General features: G+C 46.7%; 1 protein-coding gene across 1 annotated transcript in view; it reads left to right on the plus strand.

Moving 5' to 3' along the window:
- The first annotated feature begins 287 nt into the window (after nt 1-287).
- Nucleotides 288-19254, plus strand: part of LOC308522656 (aldehyde oxidase 2) — a 63614-nt gene continuing 44647 nt past the window's right edge. The window contains exons 1-10 of the mRNA XM_081096140.1: nt 288-317; nt 2968-3028; nt 4514-4607; nt 5591-5699; nt 6054-6180; nt 6407-6468; nt 9821-9910; nt 12228-12308; nt 14238-14382; nt 15824-15916. Of these exons, the coding sequence (XP_080952266.1) occupies nt 4570-4607; nt 5591-5699; nt 6054-6180; nt 6407-6468; nt 9821-9910; nt 12228-12308; nt 14238-14382; nt 15824-15916 (745 nt within the window). The 5' untranslated portion in view covers nt 288-317; nt 2968-3028; nt 4514-4569. The remainder of the gene's footprint in view (nt 318-2967; nt 3029-4513; nt 4608-5590; nt 5700-6053; nt 6181-6406; nt 6469-9820; nt 9911-12227; nt 12309-14237; nt 14383-15823; nt 15917-19254) is intronic.

Consider the following 19254-nt stretch of genomic DNA (forward strand, 5'->3'; position numbering starts at 1 on the left):
TGTGGGCCATGCACAGAGCAAGCTTTAAAGCCAGGATTGGTGGGAGGCAGAGTGAGGCACAAGGTAAGAGGCGGGACCACACAGGTGCTCTAGACTTAAAAGGCCACGAGGCCAAGGAGTCTGCTCTCTGGACTCCAACTGCCAACTTCCACACAAGGAAGGATTTCAGTGCTTGGACCTGAATCCTTTGTGCTCAGTCCCGTGGCTGGTGCCAAAGAGCATACCCACCTAGAATTGTAAGGTGAAACCTGTTTACAGGTGTGATGCTTGGCCTGCCGCAATCCGATGAGTTGGTTTTCTTTGTGAACGGGAGGAAGGTAAGTGTTGGGGGTTACAACCAGTGCTTGAGACCACAGGAAACTACTAGCTGCAGGGGAGCCTTTGTGGCCCATTTGGGTTGAGACTCCTCCAGAAAGGGAGAAGAGCCAGGGACTGGAACCCATACTAATTTGGCCTGTTCCCCATTTAGCCATGGCTCTGCCTCCGGGATGTGGGCGACAGTAAAGCACTGGGATTAATTGCATGTGCCTCGGTATCAGTCTTGGGTCCAATCCAGCTCTGCTATTTACTGTATAAACTTATGCAAGTTACTTCTCCTCCCTGGGTCTCGGAGTACCCTTCTCAGAACCCACTTCCTGTGGCGGTTGTCAAGATAAAAAGAGAGGTGCTTCTTTCACTGATTAGGAACCCCCTCAAACTTGTAAATCACCGAGCACTGAGCCTGACGTACTGGAAGCACTTTATCTAGTAGCCTATGGTGATCCTCAAACTCAGGAGGAGAAACAGAGCTTCCTTTATTTTTCTCTTTATCAATTCATTTTTTCTGTTGAGTCTCCATTATACAGGCCTGGGTAAAATGTAATTACAGTTCATATTGGGTCCCTTCTTTCCCTGGGCTGTGGCTAAGTTCCAGGAGGAACCTATATGACAAGGAGAGAGGGTCTCCCTTTGTCAGTCTCTCTGGCATCCCTCCCTCCAGTCCTCACCATCCATCCACACAGTCAACCCTCAGTGCCCTCTGCCAGGCCCCCTCCTCTCCTGAGCCCCTCTCTGATCCTTAATGGGACCATTAAGCCACCTCCCAAGGCAGGTGGCTTCTCTTGGGTCTCACCACCTGTCCTTTAGGACCCCTCAGCTCTCTAGTCCCATAAACCTAATTGGGATTTGGCCATGTTCACCCAGGGCTTGGATCAAGAAAGGAGATAGAATATAGAACCTCTACGTTCTCATCATTTCCCTTCTAACTCTCCATCCTGTGTCCAATCGCCCCAGCCAGCAACCACCAGACATTCTTCCAAAACTATCTCTTATGAGCTGAGTCTTTACTCGCTTGTTCCACTGCCCTAGACTTCAGAGGCTCCTTCCTCTGTTTTCTGTTCCACATCCTCTGTGAGTCATGAGCCCCGAACGAAGTGGCTGCAACTAGAACAGGGAGGAAGTTGCGAGTTGGAGAAACTACAGATGTGTGTGGTGGGGATTGGAGTCAGCTAGATAATGAAAACATTATCCAACCGCATTCTCAGGAGATGTTTTTGAAGGACCTGGGGTGGCAGGAAGTGCAGAGGAAGGCTTCTTCTTTTGTTGACCAGGAGCCCCCTCGAGCTCCAGAAAGCAGGTGAATTTTGTTATATATATTTCAGAGAGGGGGAGAGAGAGAGAAACATCAATGATGAGAGAGAATCATTGATCGGCCACCTCCTGCATGCTCCCCACTGGGGATCAGGCCCGCAACCCAGGCATGTGCCCTTGGCCCTTCAGTCCGCAGGTCACCCGCTCTGTCCACTGAGCCAAACCAGCTAGGGCAAAAAAGCAGGTGAATTTTAATATCTCCACTTGGAAGCATCTTCCTGTACTATTTTTATTCCTGGAGGTCTACACTAGGTCATGTTTTTCTTCCAGGGAGAATGGAAGATCCTAACATGATTAGCTGAATCTGTCTTTCCTCTGATGCAAAAGAATGGCTGGAGGTGTTTGCAGGACAGTCAAAGGAAATATCCACAAATAAGCAAATGAGAGAGAAGCACCAAACAAGGTTCCTCCATGGCTTTTAGGGATGAATCCCCCACTTTATAAGGTGAGGGAGGGAGAGATGCTAGGGTCCCACCAAAGCCACCTGGGGTCCTGAGCTGGGGCAACAAGACTCCACCACCACCACTCACCACACTGGCATGCACTAGGGCCTCTCCTGATGACAGCAGCCCTCTCTGCCTCCCCTTCCTGCCACCAACTCTTAAGATCCCTGATCTTACTACATGGACTCCCCACTAGAAATGTCTCAGAGGTACCGGAATAGAAACTCTTCCTACCCAGCTTTCTTCCTTCCTGGATCCTTCATTAAACACACACACACATACACACACATGCATGCATAGATAAACATACATGCATACACATACACAGCATCCAAGTCTCTCCCAGGTTAAAATATTTCAAGAGTAGAAAAGACTTGGTTGGAAAATTCCACAAAAACAGATAGTGGATCAAACGGAGAGAACACCGCCCCAGGGCCCCTTGCACAGCAGCGGTTCCAGCTCTCATCACCTCACAGAGCATAGTCGCCACACTTGCTTGGTGAGTCTCCTGCTCTGTAAATATACGTGAAGGTCGTTTGCCATCGGAGCACTAAAAAGCAGGGGCAGATGAAACCAGGCCTCGTATTTTACCCCAAACCCTGAATCCAGCTGGCCACGACAGACGTTCCACTATCCATGGTCGGCAAACTGCGGCTCGCAAGCCACATGCGGCTCTTTGGCCCCTTGAGTGTGGCTCTACCTAAGCCTTAGGAGTACCCTAATTAAGTTAATAACAATGTACCTACCTATATAGTTTAAGTTTAAAAAATTTGGCTCTCAAAAGAAATTTCTATCCTTGTACTGTTGATACTTGGCTCTGTTGACTAATGAGTTTGCCAACCACTAGGTCATTGATTCAGTCCCCATAATAATCTCTTTTCTGGTTTCACCGCAGGTGATAGAGAGAAATGCGGACCCAGAAGTCACTCTGCTGACCTTCCTACGAAAGAACTGGACCCTTTTGACCAAAGTCTTGGCTGTGTCTGTGTTTGCCTTAAAAGTCAGGCCTGCTGTGATTATGAGAACTAATCAAACTCTCCTTCCCCAAACAGTCAGCCCCTTGGCCCTTGCTCTCTCTTTGCTTTGGCAATGGTTTTAAGGATATTAAGTTAACTGGGCTATTTACAGAGGCTGAAGTTTCCCCAGAATTTCTCATGTCTTGATCTCACAGCAGTGAAACAGAAGCTAAGCTCTTTACTTCAGCACTAATTACTCCCTTAAGGGCCTTCCGGTCCTGGGAGGGTGGTTATGTAATAGAGGCTTGTGTTTCAGGCACCCTGCCCTGGAAAGAAACCAAGTTTTCCAGATTCAGGAAGAACATGTGTCATAGAAAAAGATCTACATCTGTTTCCTTACAGCCGATTTTCCCTCACCATTTTATATTCTGAAATTTATGCCATCTTCATGGCAAATATATTTTAACGGATAAGTCTGATGGGTCACTCAGGGAAGCCAAAAAAAAAAAAAAAGACAGAAATTGCAAATTGAGGGAATCAGCCCCTAAACTAGTGTTGGTTAAAAGCTCACATGGATTTAATTAGTTGTCAATGTTTGAAAATTAGGAAATCCCATGGTTTTAAAAAACAGGATTTTTAGCTTCTCATGAAAAATGGGAAGCTAGTCATTCCTGTGTGGCTACAGTCTGGCTTAGAGGTGAGTGGGGACTGTCCCAGGCCCCTATGAAAAGTGGGACATGAGCTCTCCAGGTACACCCGACCCACTCCACTGGTTCACACAACCTCCCTTAAAAGCATTTAAGGTTATGACAGTTTACATGAATACGCCCTATGGCTTTAAAAAAAAATAAAAGTCAGTGACTCTAAACTCTTCTTAGCCAGTAGTTAAGTATATCCAATCCCCTAAATTTTGTGGAAATGGACCACAATTAGGGAAAAGGCTGACGAAAGAGAGGGAGCAGAGGCTGAGTCTAGACCTGGACTTGAACCTGGACCAAGCAGGAGCAGGACACTTGAGGTAGTTTATGAAAATAAGGGCAGGGGTCTTCTCCAAAGGCTCAGTCACTGGCATTCAAATGCAATACAAACTGCTGGGCAAAACTAGCGATACACTGAACTGCTAACAATAAGTTCTCTCCCAATGACGCGATTAGAACCCAGAAGAGTACTTATAATGAAACAGACTTTTTCAAAGGGCTTTTACTTTTATATCCGCTCTCCTCCAAGCTGCTTATGGTGAGCAGGTGAAGATAACGTGGGTATCATTTTCCCTCTTTGCAAATGAGAAAGCAGGCAGGGAGAGGTTAATAGAATGTGTCCCACAGCTGACACAGTACGGAGAGGTCCTTACTGAGACCTGGAGGCGAGTGACTTCTCAGACGTGCATCCCTGTCTTTCCTTGCTAGCAACACCCTAGGGAGGCAGCTATCATGGCGGCCACAGGTCCACCTGGGCATCTTTTCCTTGACCACCTCCCTCCAGTAGGTCTCACAGGAACCAAGTACGCCTGCGGCAGAGGGAGCTGTGGCGCCTGTACCGTGATGGTGTCCAAGTGTGACCCTGTGTCCAAGCAGATAAGGTATCCTGCCCAGAAACCCAGAGCTAGGGGAGGGTTTTGTTTCTTTGCCAGGCTTCTAGTCTCATCTCGCAGCTAAGGAAGATCTCCACGGACCTCCCAGCCTCGTGATTTCACTGTCTCTGGATCTCAGGCCCTTCCAAAAATCTGATAACAGCTGTGAAGTGTCTTCTCAGAAAATGCATTCATTAATTCCATTTTGCACACACTTTCAGGGAGATCATGGATTTCCCACAGCCCATGTGTGCATCCCAAGTTAAGAAACCCCAATTTAGGTCAACCACCCATCTTACAGATGAGGAAACTAAGGCTCAACAATATGTAGTGACTTGTTTAAGGTCATGCAACTAGTAAATCATAGGACTTGAACCCACTCGTTTTGTCTGACACTAATGCCATTCCTACTGTTGGGCTGGACCAACCCTGCAGAGCAGGGACCTGAGCCATAATTCCATCCTTAAATTAAGAACTAGATTCCAGAACTTTGGCTGTTCCCAAATCTACTGGCCCAAGAAATGCCTTCAGAACAAAACCATCCAACATTTTTGAGCGACCTTATACAGGGAAGTTAAAATTAACAAGCAAAATAAATTCATGAATATGGGTAAAAGGCACAGGTGTGCCTCTTGCCTGTTATGGGGTCAATGTCCTAAGGAATACCTATTGAGGTCCAACACTACTCCTGGTGACACAAGTCCATTCCCATTGAGGCCAGACCCAAGTAGTCTGTTCTGGGCTTGGAAAGTTTTCTGAAGTTCAGAATGTCCATCTTTCCCTGGAGGATCCCCACTTCTTGAAGATAGCACCGAGTCAGCAGAGGGGACTCTAATTCTCCCACCTGTCCCCCGTCCGGTCTCCCATTTCCCAGGCTGAATAGGCCTCTGGTTGGGGAGGGGGGGTTCCTGCTGCCCTTATTGGTCCCAGGGTTCCCCAGGAGGCAGGACCATGTTATTCCCCTTGATTTTCCTTGTATTTCTCATTCAAAGACACTTCTCCATCACCGCATGCCTGGTGCCCATCTGCTCTCTCTATGGAGCTGCTGTCACCACTGTGGAAGGTGTGGGAAGCATCAAAACCAAGCTTCACCCTGTGCAGGTAAGAGCATATGTTAACATTCTCACTTCTTGATCTTTTTAATGCTGAATTGACTGTGCTGCCTGGGAAAATTCTTGTCACTCTGGCAAGGAAGGCTGCATGCTGCTAATTCCCAATGAGAAAGATCTGGACATTTGAGCCTGAGAAATGATTGTAGGGATAGCAAATGGCTTCTGAGTCACTTCTTCCTGGAGCAGAGGAGGAGAGGGGACACTGGCCACCTCTGATGGAGGGGAGGAGTGCACTGCTTAGGGAATGAGCTCTTCCCCTCAAGGGAGATGCAGGATGTGGAGCCTGGTGAGAGGTGGTGGCATCAGGAAGGCAGGTCCTGTGACCATGTATGTGTCATTGCAGGAGAGGATCGCCAAGAGCCACGGCACCCAGTGTGGATTCTGTACCCCTGGGATGGTGATGTCCATGTACACACTGCTCAGGAACCACCCGCAGCCCTCAGAGGAGCAGCTCATGGAAGCCCTGGGAGGTAGGTTTGACATGGAGAATACTCACCACCCCCAAAGCAGGTGGGAAGTATGCCTCCAGCTGCTCCACCCCGTCCACTATGTCACCCCAGCCCCACTTGAGGACCCGCTTGGTTGTTTCTAAAGTAGCTGCAGTTCACCCCGGAGAGAAGAATGGGTCTATTTTAGCTTTCCAAAGAAACCAGTAAAAATAAAGCCTACTGATAGTCATGCCCCTTATTTTATCAGGCAATCTGTGCCGCTGCACTGGGTACCGGCCAATTCTCGAGAGTGGAAAGACCTTCTGCATGGTGAGTAGATGACCATGGGGACACCTTACAGAGTAAGAATGCCAGTGACTGCTGGTCAAGGCTGGGAATTTAGGAGTTGACTTTTTAAAACCAACTAAACAGACTATAAGGGAGAAAAGTGAGTTAGCTCCAGCTGACTCAAGGGAGTTTTAGCTATCTGTTGAGGACAAGGTAAACCTTACTCCTCCTTTGATGTCCCATGTCACACCACAGAGGGAAGCCAGGTGATCTAACCAGGCATCTCCCATGATAGTTAAGCAAAGCATTAGAGCAGGACAGGTCGGAGGGCTGCAGCGAGCCCAGAGACAACTAGCAAGGGCATGGAGTTGGCTTTAGGGAGGCCAGCTTTAGTCCAAGAATCCAGACCAGCTGAGAGTGTGAGCAAATAAAGAAGCCAAATACGCAGAGCAGAATCCAAAATTCACCCCAGGTACAAAAGCACAGGGAGCTTCCTCAACAAAATGAGGATACCTCCCTGGGCTGCTATGAAGTTCAGGTGAGAAATCATGGCCAAGCATGTAGCAAAGTTTTGTTTGGCACTTAAAAGAGCTCAACAAATACTTACTACTATTACTGCTGCCACTGTGAATAGAGATTGACGGGGAGACCAGCCAGGCACATCCGATGGCCCTCTCCTCAGGGCAGGATTGATGTGGGCAGTACCACCCTTCGACCCAAGCAAGGAGGACCCCACACTTTGAAGGGCCCCTCACTGGTCCTCCTTCAGCCACTCTCAGGAAGCCCTATATCCAAGGTGCCTTGTTCACCTGAAGCCTTCACCTCTTTTCTAGACCAGGATCCAGGTTTGGTCTTGACCCCATTCCCAAGCCTGACACAGCCTCTTCCCAAGTCCATCTTCCTAGAGCAGATCATAGCAGCCAGGGTGTGCACCTAGGCTGAAGGGTGGCCAATGACTGGTGTTTTGGGAGAGAATAGACCGAGCGTGGACAGTCAGGCTGGGTGCTCACACGGTGTCTGAGGCCCCTCGCTGCAGAACCACGCCAGGCTGGGCAGAGAAGGGTGCGGGGGCCTCTCTTTGTTCTCTTGCTGCTGCAGCTCCACAAACAGTAGTTGTGGGCCTGGCAGTATGTCCCAGTCCCCGGAGCCAGGCCAGTCCCCCTTGCACACCTGTCCTAGACTTTTGCCACATGGAGAGCCAAAGATGATAAGCTGAGGAAATCAATAGCTTGTAAACTCATCCAACTGCCAGTGTAAATGGAAGAGCATTTGTGAAACACAAATACAGTAAAGCAGGTTAAAGGAATCCTCTCTCCCTATGGGGAGAAAGGCAAAAGTGTAGTCAGAGACGCACCTTGCAGCCAGCAGGCCCCAGAAACTTTAAGGGGTGAAAGGGCCCTAGCCGACTTGGCTCAGCAGATGAAGCATCAGCCTGCGGACTGAGGGGTCTCAGGTTCGATTCCGGCCAAGGGCACATGCCTGGGTTGCAGGCTCGATCCCCAGTAGGGGGCGTGCAGGAAGCAGCCGATCAATGGTTCTCTCTCATCATTGATGTTTCCATCTCTCTCTCCTTCTCCCTTCCTCTCTGAAATCAATAAATAAATATATAAAAAAGTTGTGTTTTTTTTTTTAAAAAGGGGGTGAAAGGAACAGAGCCCTGGTGGGGCTACTTGAGGTTCCTAGCTAATAGGCCAGGAAGACTGGCTTCTTCTGTCGCCATTGACCCACGGCCCCTCCAGGAAGCTGTCGGAGGACGGAGTAAATGAGGGAGCGTTGTGAACGGGATCAGGAAGCTGGCCGCCTGAGACAGTTGAGCAGAAACAGAGAACTGGGGTATCTGGAAGTATTTCCTTAAATACTTAGGGAAAATTATTTAAGGAAGAGGATACAAGAGGTGAGTTAGGGGGAAATGGGAAATATAGAGCCGGCAAATGGAAACCTGCTTTAAAATCCATTGACTGTCCATTCATTCCCACTGAGCCCCATGCAGATCCCAAACGTCTGGTTACCAAAGCGGTTTTCTTTACCCATCTTTCTTCATGTTTTTCTTTTCTTTTTTCAAGGTCCTTATATAAATGATAGCATTCAATGTTGTTGAGTCTTTTTTTTATATATATATATTTTTTTTATTGAGTTTTTACAGAGAGGAAGGGAGAGAGATAGAGAGTTAGAAACATCGATGAGAGAGAAACATCGACCAGCTGCCTCCTGCACACTCCCCACCGGGGATGCGCCCGCAACCAAGGTACATGCCCTTGACCGGAATCGAACCTGGGACCTTTCAGTCCGCAGGCCGACGCTCTATCCACTGAGCCAAACCGGTTTCGGCAATGTTGTTGAGTCTTACATATGCTAGAGAATGGGTAGTTATTGCCCTAAAGACATCTTACCAATTAATTCTAGCACTAGGATTTCATCTAAGAAAAAATTCAGAGATGTACACAAAATTGTACAAGCAATAGACAGAAATGTTTATTATAATGTTATTTATAATTAGAAAATGTAGGCAAAACCTAAGTATATGTCAATAACAAATTTTACAAGTATAAATCCAGAAGATTGATTATTATGCAATCAGCAAAATTATATTTTAATGACATGGAAAATTACTCTAGGTAAGTAAACAAATAGGTAAGTAAATAAACAAAACAATAGGCAAAAAAAATAACAAAAAGACAAAATGAAAAGTATGTTGTATTAAAATATAGTACCATTATATATTATGTAAAAATATTGCCAGTGAAATAGGGTAATAATAGTTTATTTCTTTTATGCTTCTCTATAGTCTATATTATTGTTTTATACTATAACTAGAGGCCTGGTGCACAGATACATGCACCAGTGGGGTCCCTCAGCCTGGCCTACGGGGATGGGACCAAAACCAGCTCTCTCACGTCCCCTGAGGGGTCCCGGATTGCGAGAGGGCGGTTCTCGGGTGATGCACCCCAGAATGGGGCTCCCTCCTCTCTGGTTCCGGGTGCATCACCTGAGAACCGCAGCTGCCAAGTCACCACAGCTCAACAGCTCCTGCATTGAGCGTCTGCCCCCTGATGGTCAGTGCATGTCATAGCTACTGGTTGAAGTGTCTGCCTCCTGGTGGTCATTGTGTGTCATAGCTTCTGGTCGGATGGTCAGACGGTTGGACGGTCGCTTAGGCTTTTATGTATATAGATTAGATACTTGGTATATCTTACATATAAGTTTTATATATTCCATATGTATCATTTTACTTTAAAGTAGAAAGGAAAAAGATCTTCTGATGATGCCTTTTCCAATAGAAATTACCAAAAGTGACGAACAATGTTGTCTCGTTTAAATTGCCAAACCTCTCAAGGCACACGCCCATTTACCTATAAGAGAAAGTTTCTCATCTCAAGGCATTTCACCTTCGTAGGAGTCGAATGGCTGTCAGCAGAAGGGAGCCGGAGGATGCTGCTTGGCTCAGGGAGAAGAGGATTCTTCCTCACTCTGCAGGAGCAGCGACGTGAGTCCCTGTGTTTGATTTGTTCTCTCCCTGAGAGCACTGCTCCACGCCGGCCCAGTGTTGACACTGTGCTCATTAGTTCTGATGCTCATTCTCCGCTTTGTTCCAAGTTTCCCAAGTGCCTGCACAGATAAAGCAGTTGTCATTTGGGAGGCAGGTTAGGGGGTGATTCAGAGTCTGTGATCTGACTGTCCTCTTGGCTCTCGGGGAGCCTGAAACTAAACAAAAGCCCGCTCAGGCCAGAGAAGACAGACCCGCCCCAGCAATGACCTCAGTGATGAGTCCCACTGGGGGGAGGTGGGTCTCTGTGCCTGGTTTTTGGCTGGCAGTGGTCCTCTATTGCTGTGTCCCCTTTTGTGTATGGAGGGCACTGCAGCCTCTGGGAAGGGGAAGGAGCCCATCCGGAGTCGTGGTGAGGTCATGGCCCCTGGGCTGGAAGGCCAGCCTGAGACAACCCAGTCCCTGGTTTTGCTCTCTCAGAGATACTGGTCTCCAAAAAGACTCACTGCCAAGTTCTTAAATGAATTATTTAGAGAAGCCGGAATACAGGCTAGAGTTGGCTCCTGTAGATGAGGGAATCCAAGAGAACAGAGTCAGCCTCAGAGGAAACTGAGTCCCGCGGACCTACCTTATTCCCATTCTTGGACTCCCACTGTCCCTGCATTTTGGTCTGAAGAAGACGTGCAATAAACAGAAGGGTGTTGCAAAGGACAATGGCTGCGCCCCGCCCCCAACCCCATGAGCATTTCACAGAAAATTAGTGCCTTGCAGGGATCAGTACATTTGAAAGTCTGATTCTCGATCTGGTGGCCTTGGGAATTCAACCTGGGCTCTGGAAACCACCTGACATACTTTAACCAACTCAAAAGAACATGGTGGGCCCTGATGTTCCATTATAAAGAGACACACAGATATGAAGTAGACCTTATGGTCACTGAGCCCCATGTCCCTTCCCTGCAGAAAGCATACCCAGGGAGCCACAATTTGAGAGGCTTGCTTGGTGAGCTTGGGTGCAGAGCAGTTGAATCATCATAAGGGTAACATTATAGAAGACCCCCTCTTCCACCAGGGTAGACCAGACGTCTGCACAGGCCCGCTCTTCTCTGGGAGCTGTTAATATTTTCCACTGAGTAACTGTTAGGTCTTGGCCCAGCACCTGTGAGGGGGACCTTTTAATTCTTCATTATGTTTGTTTTACACTTCAATTCTCAGATGCAGTCTTATTTCTAGGTTTTAGAGATACACCACATCATTGCTCCTACGTACTGCCTACACTTCTAAACCCAACTAACACAAAAACTGATCCTTCAGATGCTGGCCTGTTATGCTTCAATCTGGGTCCTACTCAGAGCCTTTACAAGGAACAATGGCATGTTTTCTTTCTAGATCCTGAGAAGACCTCAGAGACAGAAAGAAAAAAAAAATGGACAGTGTGAGATAAATGTCAGGCCATTTTACCTAAGTGTCACAATTACCCTTCAAAATATGCATCACTTCCATTTAGCCTTTAAATGGAAGAACCTTTCCAGAGGGAGGGTTGGAGTCATGTCAGAGCTGAGAATGAACCCAGAGCTGTCTGCCCCCAACTTCTCTCCATGCTCTACCGTATTACTCAGACCTCTAGCCCTGCACCCACAATGCTTCCCCAATTCCCCTCACCTCCTCAGGAATGTTTTCTGGGAATAAGTGTTTCCAAAGCTAGAACATTTTTTATTTAGACAAGATTGCAGTTTGGGTAACTTTTCGTTGAGGTTTTGTTTCCTAATCGTTAAAATGGAGATGATAATTTACCTTCTTTGCACAGTTGTTGGGAGGATTAAATAAATGACTAACATGTAAGGCACTTGGGAAAAAAGCACTCCGACAATTTTAACTATTATTGTTAAAATTAGTGGGGTGTGCGTGTGTGTTTACACAAGGACATGTAGGTGTAGAGTCATTTTTTTCTTAAGCTACAGGACTTCTCCGAGCTTTCAGCATTTTGAATCCTGACTTGACAGGTGAGAGGATAGTGGTTTGAATCCCAAACTACTTAACCTCTGATAATTTTTCATAGACTCTGTTGATGTTCCAGAGGGTACTGTTTGAGGTATCTCAGAGAACACCCTTTTCTTCAGTATCCTACTAGTGGCTAATCAATATCTCTCTCTTACAATAAAATTCTTACTTAACACAAATTGGTTCGAACCATTTCCCTGTATAAGAAGAGTAGGAAAGTTATTACTAAGTTCATATTGCCTGATTGATGTAAATCACTGGGGTGCTGTTTCCAGTTGAGCTGGGCTGACCAAGCCCTCTCCTTCTGCCCTTTATAAAGATTTCCACAGAGTTATTTGCGAAAGACGAGTTCCAGCCCTTGGACCCTACTCAGGAGCTCATATTCCCCCCAGAACTCTTGGTAAGATGAACTGGGTGTTCTATGTACTTGTTTAAATGTCACTGGTTATAAACTCAGTTGCTCAAACTACCCTTTTCTTCCTGTGAAATTTGTCAAATCATGGGAATGTTTGATCAGATCAACAGGCTTGTCCCTGCTCAGCTCACCAAGCCCTGCTCTTGCCCTGGACACACTCCCCAAAGCCTCAGCTGAGGCTATTTGTTAAGTGACATCATTGTATGTGTCCCTGTTGACTGTCCCAAGCCATACAGCTTTGCTCAACCTCTCACTTGGTCTTTCTGGCCCCTCCAGTACGTTAATCCTAAGAATCACTTTCAGCCACCCACACCCTTTCCTCAGCCTCTAGCACAGCGGTTCTCAACCTGTGGGTCGCGACCCCTTTGGCGGTCGAACAACCCTTTCGCAGGGGTCGCCTAAGACCACCCTGCATATCAGATATTTACATTACGATTCATAACAGTAGCAACATTACAGTTATGAAGTAGCAACGAAAATAATTTTATGGTTGGGTCACCACAGGAGGAACTGTATTGAAAGGGCCAGAAGGTTGAGAACCACTGCTCTAGCAGCATCTCTATCTGGTGCAGTTCTACAAAATACCTAATTCTGAAGGGGTTCTGGTGCATTGATCCATGCATTGAACAACTATTTATCCTTCAGCCACGTGCCAGGCACTGCTCTAGGTACTGAATGTGCAGTAGGAAACAGAAGTACACAAAGACCTGGAGGAGTTTATGATCTGGTGGGAGAGACAGGCAATTAGCAAGATAAGAGATACAAGTGAGAAGAAAGAAAAATAAAACAGAAAAGAGGAATAGGATGCAAGGGGTTGCAATTTTAAATACTCAGTGAACGAAAGACTTCTCTGAGAAGTAACATTTGAAGAAAGTCCTAAAGGAAGGGAGGAGCCAGCCATGAAGATATATGGGTGAAGAGCAAAACAAACAGTGGGGACAGCAAGTGTAAAGGTGTGAAAGATAGGAGAGTGCCCTCCTGATGAAGGGACAGAGCAGGGACCAGCGTGGGGGAGGGAGGTAGGGCTGCGGTGGGGGGCAGGGCGGGGGGCACAGACCATACCCGACTTACGGCTTTTACTCCCTGTGAAATGAGAAGCTATCAGGGAGGCTGGACAGAGGAGGGGTATCTCCTATCAATGTTGTCACGGGATGTGAGGTCATGCTGGCTGCTGGGATGGGAGTAGCCTGTGGAGAGGCCAGGGGAGAGAAGCAGGGAGCCCAGTCAGGGTGCTGATGGGGGTGCTGGACCACTGCCAGGGTGCAGGTGGTGAGCAGCAAGTGGCGTCTGGAGATACTTTGGAAGAAGAGCAGACAGGATTTGCTGGTGGATGTGATGTGGGTGTGGGACAGAGGAGACGAGGCTTTGGGCAGCTGGAAAGCAGCCATTTACGGGGAAGGAGACCTCCTGGGGAGCAGAGTTTTTTTTCTTTGGGGGGGATTCCTTTTGGGCCTTGGAAGGGGATGGAATATGAGGACCTTGGTGTGAACATGTTGAATTTGAGATGCCTATTACACATCTAAGAGCAGACATTGAGTACTCCTTTAGGTATATGAGTCTGGATTTTGGAGGAAAAGTCCAGGCTGAATATATTAACTTAAGAGCATTAGTATCGTTATGATTTTTAAGGCCACGATACTAAATTATGTTAAATTACTCTATACTGAAGGGTCAATGACAGGTGCCCGTTCATATTGTCACTTGTCTCTGAGGAGCTACATGAAAACAGTGTTAAGCTAAAGGAGTAAATCTCTAGTGATGGAAATTCAGGCATTAGCCAACAGGTGTCGGGAGTATCTTTTTGGTCGAGTGGACCTCAGGACTCTTGGAACCTCCTAGAGGAACATGCCTCCACCCGGGATCTTGCCTAACCCACGAAGACAGGTGTGCACACACATTGTCATTTGCACGTAGAGACTGGCAGAGAACCCAGAAGAAAGAACCCTGACCTTTCGTGGAGAAAGGGTTACCTGGATCTCCCCTGGGACCCTCAAGGATCTCCTGGAGCTGAAAGTGAAGCACCCAGAAGCGCCTCTCGTCCTGGGCAACACCTCACTGGGTGAGCAAGCGCAATGGTTCTCATGCCACCATTAACGCCAAGCTGCACTTACACCCCTACTCTGCTCTCATCTCCAGGCACTGCCTTTTTAGGAGAAAAGCCTCATCCTTTAAAATAAAAATAGTATATGTTAATAATATATCACAAAATATACTATACCATTATATATAAATAATGTAATACTTACATATGATTATTCATATCAATAATAATAAAAGCACAATATGCTAATTAGACTGGATGACCTTCCAGACGAAGCTGAGGCTGTGAGGGAAGCCCGAGTCCCAAGTGCCAGAGGGAAGCCGGTGCTGGCAGCTGGGGGAAGGAAGGCCTACTCTTGCATGAATTTTGTGCTTTGGGCCTCTAGTAATTATATATGAATTATATATATTATAGCAATAATATAAAAGTATAATACAAATATATTATATCATATCATATCCTAATGGTCTCCAAAGTTGAAGACTCTAGGAGTATACAGGGTAACCCCTTGAGCTGGGGGTGGGGGGGGGGGGGGTGGAGGGGGGAGTATTAGTGTTTTGAGGTTGTTGATTTTTTTTATCATTTACTCTATTTTGTTCTTTTTTATATTATTTTTGCAAATAGTCAGTAGATATAGCAGAATTTTATTAAGTATGTATGGGTATATTAACAATGTGCACCCAGTTATCATCCACACCCAGTTTAAGAACAAGAACTTGACCACGAACTTTGAAGGCACTGTGGGCCCTCCCTAACCCCTCCCCTCCCCTCCCCTCCCCTCCCCTTCCCTCCCCTCCCTTTCCCTTCCCTTCCCTTCCCTTCCTTTCCCTTCCCTTCCCTTCCCTTCCCTCTCCTCTGAGGTACTCATCAGCCGGAATGTGGTGCTGGTCAGTCCCTTCCATGTTTTTACAGGTTTACCACATAAACTTCAATCCCGAAGCAAGATGTCATTTGGTTTTATGTGCTTTTTGAACTTCATATAATTACATTGACACAGTATTATGCTTCTGCAGTTTGGTTTGTTCATTGAGCTGAGATTCGCCCACATTGTTGCGTGTAACTGTGCTAGATTTCATGGTATGACTATAGCACAATTGACTCATTCATTCTATTGTTGAAGGACATGGAGTGCTTTCCAACAATAGCTTTGAATATTACAGATATTCTAATATATGTCTCCTGGTGCCCACATGCAAGAGTTTTCTAAAAACCTCTCATTCATTTTACTTCCCATTTATATATAACCATGCAGTGAGTGCATAAATAAAAACATATACTGGGAGCATATGTGCTATAAATTTACTTGGCTGGGTGTATGCCCACTGCTTTCACATCTACATACATATATTGTCAATTTTTAAATTAGTATCTGAACATTTTTATGAAAAACGTCCAATGCCCATAAAAAGGCATTTTCTCTTTCCTAACTCTCTCTATAATATATATATTTACTTTTCAGGACCTGCAATGAAATCTCAAGGACATGTTCACCCAATTCTCCTCTCTCCTGCCAGGATTTCAGAGCTGAGTATGGTGTCTACAACAAGTGAGGGTGAGTTCCTGGTGTTCTTGTAAAACATCAGTGATCCAACCCCTGCACTAAACTTCCACTTGCCAAATAGTTTGGAAACTCCTCATACACTTGTCTTGTCTGGCCTATTTCCAACTCTTTATCATTTTTCTGGTGTGCTGTACATCCTATCATGAAACTTTACTATCAAAACCTTTGCCCAGACTATGAGGTATTCAGATGACATCATTCAATACCTTGTAGTCTCCTGCAGGGCTCTTGCCTGTTAGATGTCATGGTGACCTAGAGACAATACATTTGCAGTGTCACTTGGATGGGAGGACAGCAAGAGAGAACGGCTGCTACCCATCAGTTGGTTGAACGGTCAGTTCCAGGGACTGGGAATATTTGCAGAGTGAAAGCAGGAGAAATGTTGTCTGGCACTCAAATGCTATTTTGTCTCCTGGGGACAATGGCAAGAGGCCAAGTGGGACAAAGACCCGCCTGGGCACGCATTCTGGTCCCTAAAACATCCTTAAGAGCCCACTGTGTGCAGATATCATCAGGCGAGGTGGCTCTCACAGCACAGGAAGGAAACATGCAAGACCTTGCCCTCAAGATGCATAGCAATCCTTTGACAAAAGGAACTTTATTTTACGCTTTTCTGCATCCCCCAGAGGTTCTAGCCTATATAGTACATGCATATGAATACTGTACATGCATATAGGTGCTCAGTCATTGACTTAATGGGGGGAAAACACACACACAAATGAATGAATTGGTCAGAAACTTGAATTTGGGATGCAGAGGAAATGATAACTTCCTCAACTGCAGCAGCAAGGAGGTTGGCTGAACTGGAAGCAGGCCACTGCGTGTTTGTGGGGGTCAGTGTGGGTGGTGGAGAGGACCTGCCTTGGCCGTATCACCTCCATCCAGGAGGCCTAGCTTCCTGGCCTCTAACCATCGTCAGCCAAGCTTAGACTGTGCTGCAGGCCAGCAAGCCCACCTTCCCCAGCCTCACCCCAACCATGTGCAAGGGAAGGGACCCTTCCTGGTTTTGCTCAGCTCCAGAGCTTCCCAGCGTCAGCCATGGATGACTCAGGCAGCACACCTGCATGCCACTCGGAGAGGGAGATGAAGGGAACCAGTCGCCACCCTGAAGCTGGCTTTGTTTTTTTTCCGGATATTGGTTTTAAGTTGTTTATTAAGAAACCAGATTCAGAGGGAACCTTTGACCCACCCCCCTTTCCTGCCCAAGAGATTCAGACAGAGAAAGGAGAGTTTAGGAGGTCGCCTTGGCCTGAATTAACTGTGGTAAATAGAGGTCTTCAGACAGGGGCCTGGTAGCCAGATACCTGCGGTGTTCATTTTTTTCTGAGTCGCCTAGCAAGAATTCTCCTGCCATGTGTGTTCAGCTCTCCCTCAACCACCTGTAAATCGCCCATTCTCGTTTCTGAAATCTAACACCTCATTCTCCTCCTTTTCTCCTTTGTCCACATGTCTTATATACCCCATGGAGCCTCGCCATCTTTGGAATTTCTTGCCTATGTGAATTCTCCCTATGCATATATTAAAAATTGATTTTCTCCTGTTAATCTCTGTTAATTTAATTATTAGCCCAGCCTAGGGAAAGTTAGAAGATGGAAGGAAAAGTATTCAATTTTTTTAGCTCTCACAGAAAGTGGAGGAAGAGAAAATAGTAAAATGGGTGGGTTGGGAGTTTGACAACTAATTTAAGCACAAGGTTCATATGGAAAGCCCTTTCCTAGTCTTCACCCCAGGCACCCACATTTTCCCAACTGCTCTTTAGCACCACAACCCTGACCCCAAACAGATCTTAGAATAAGCACCTGAAAAGAAGCTGCTGTTTGCAAAAGGGAGAAGCTTTCCCGCATCCTTCCTATCACCGAGCCCCTTATACCTGCCCCTGAGGGGGTTCTTCAGGGCACAACTCTCAATCCTCAGTGTAACTCCAGGCCCTCCTTTGATAGATGAGGAAGCTGAGAAGCAAAGGGAAAGTGCACTTGACCAAGGTCTCTAAACTGGCTGGTGGCCAAGCCACAGTCTCCTGCTTCCAAACCAGAGCTCCTTTGTTCCTGCCGTTCTCCTCCCTCAAGGCCCACCCCATGGCCTGTGCGGTTGGCTATTGGAACGGGCCAGACCACTCAGTTTGGATCCTGTCTGTAAATTAGAGCCAGATTCTGCAATCTGAGAAACAAACCCACGCCTTCCTAGGGGCATCTTAAAATTAAAGTGTGAGTGCCCTCTAGTGGCCTCCAGGGATGTTTCCCAGGATTCTCAACCTTTTCCTAAGGCCCAAGAGTGAAGGACACGAGTGGGGGGCAGGGGTAGCCACATGCGCTCCCCCACCCCACCAGCACCCCAGAAAATAAATTCCTGTGACGGCATATGTTTGCTCCAATGTTGCATGCTAACCTATATCATGTGCATGTTTCACTCACTATACCTTTTCCCCCTCAAAATCTTCAGCACAGTAAGTGCTCCAGAAAGTCACGGCATCTTTATCCCATAGACGCAGGAACTCCGAGAAGAATGATTAAAATAAAACCCACATCCTCAGATTAAAACCAAGTTAAAGCTCTTCAACTCAACTGAAATACAAGCTAGGTTTTGTGACCAAAGATGGAATACAACATGAATATAAGTACAGTACAGAGAATTCTCTCCGTATAGTGGTGTCTTGCTTAGCACAAAGTAGTGGGGGGTGTGAGCAATGGAAATGGCCAAACAAAAAGTCCCTGTGGATTGTCTGGCCCTGCAATGCCATCAGATGTGTCCCCCTTAGTTACAAAACATCTTTCTATAGCTTCACTGCGGTTACTCAGGAGGAGGTCATGGAGAGCTCTAGTAGGGTCTGCTACCTGCTAGATGTTCCCATCATTCCTTCTCTCTAGCTTCTAGTGACAAGCTTCTACCAGCCGTGGGCAAACTATGGCCCGCGGGCCGGATCCGGCCCGTTTGAAATGAATAAAACTATTGAAAAAAAAAGACCGTACCCTTTTATGTAATGGTGTTTACTTTGAATTTATATTAGTTCACACAAACACTCCATCCATGCTTTTGTTCCGGCCCTCCGGTCCAGTTTAAGAGCCCATTGTGGCCCTCGAGTCAAAAAGTTTGCCCACCCTTGTTCTAGTCCCTTGCATTTGTTCAAACAAGAATGTAGACCAGCCCTCGCTGGTTTGGCTCAGTGGCTAGAGTGTCGTCCTGCAGACTGAAGGGTCCTGGGCTCTATTCCAGTCAAGGGCATAGGCCCTGATTGCTGGCTCAATCCCCAGTAGGGGGCGTGCAGGAGGCAGCCGATCAATGATTCTCTCTCATCACTCATGTTTCTCTCTCTCTCTCTCTCTCTCTCTCTC

Source organism: Myotis nattereri (assembly GCF_964212035.1).
Source record: "Myotis nattereri genome assembly, chromosome: 7".
In the NCBI taxonomy this organism is placed as follows: Eukaryota; Metazoa; Chordata; class Mammalia; order Chiroptera; family Vespertilionidae; genus Myotis; species Myotis nattereri.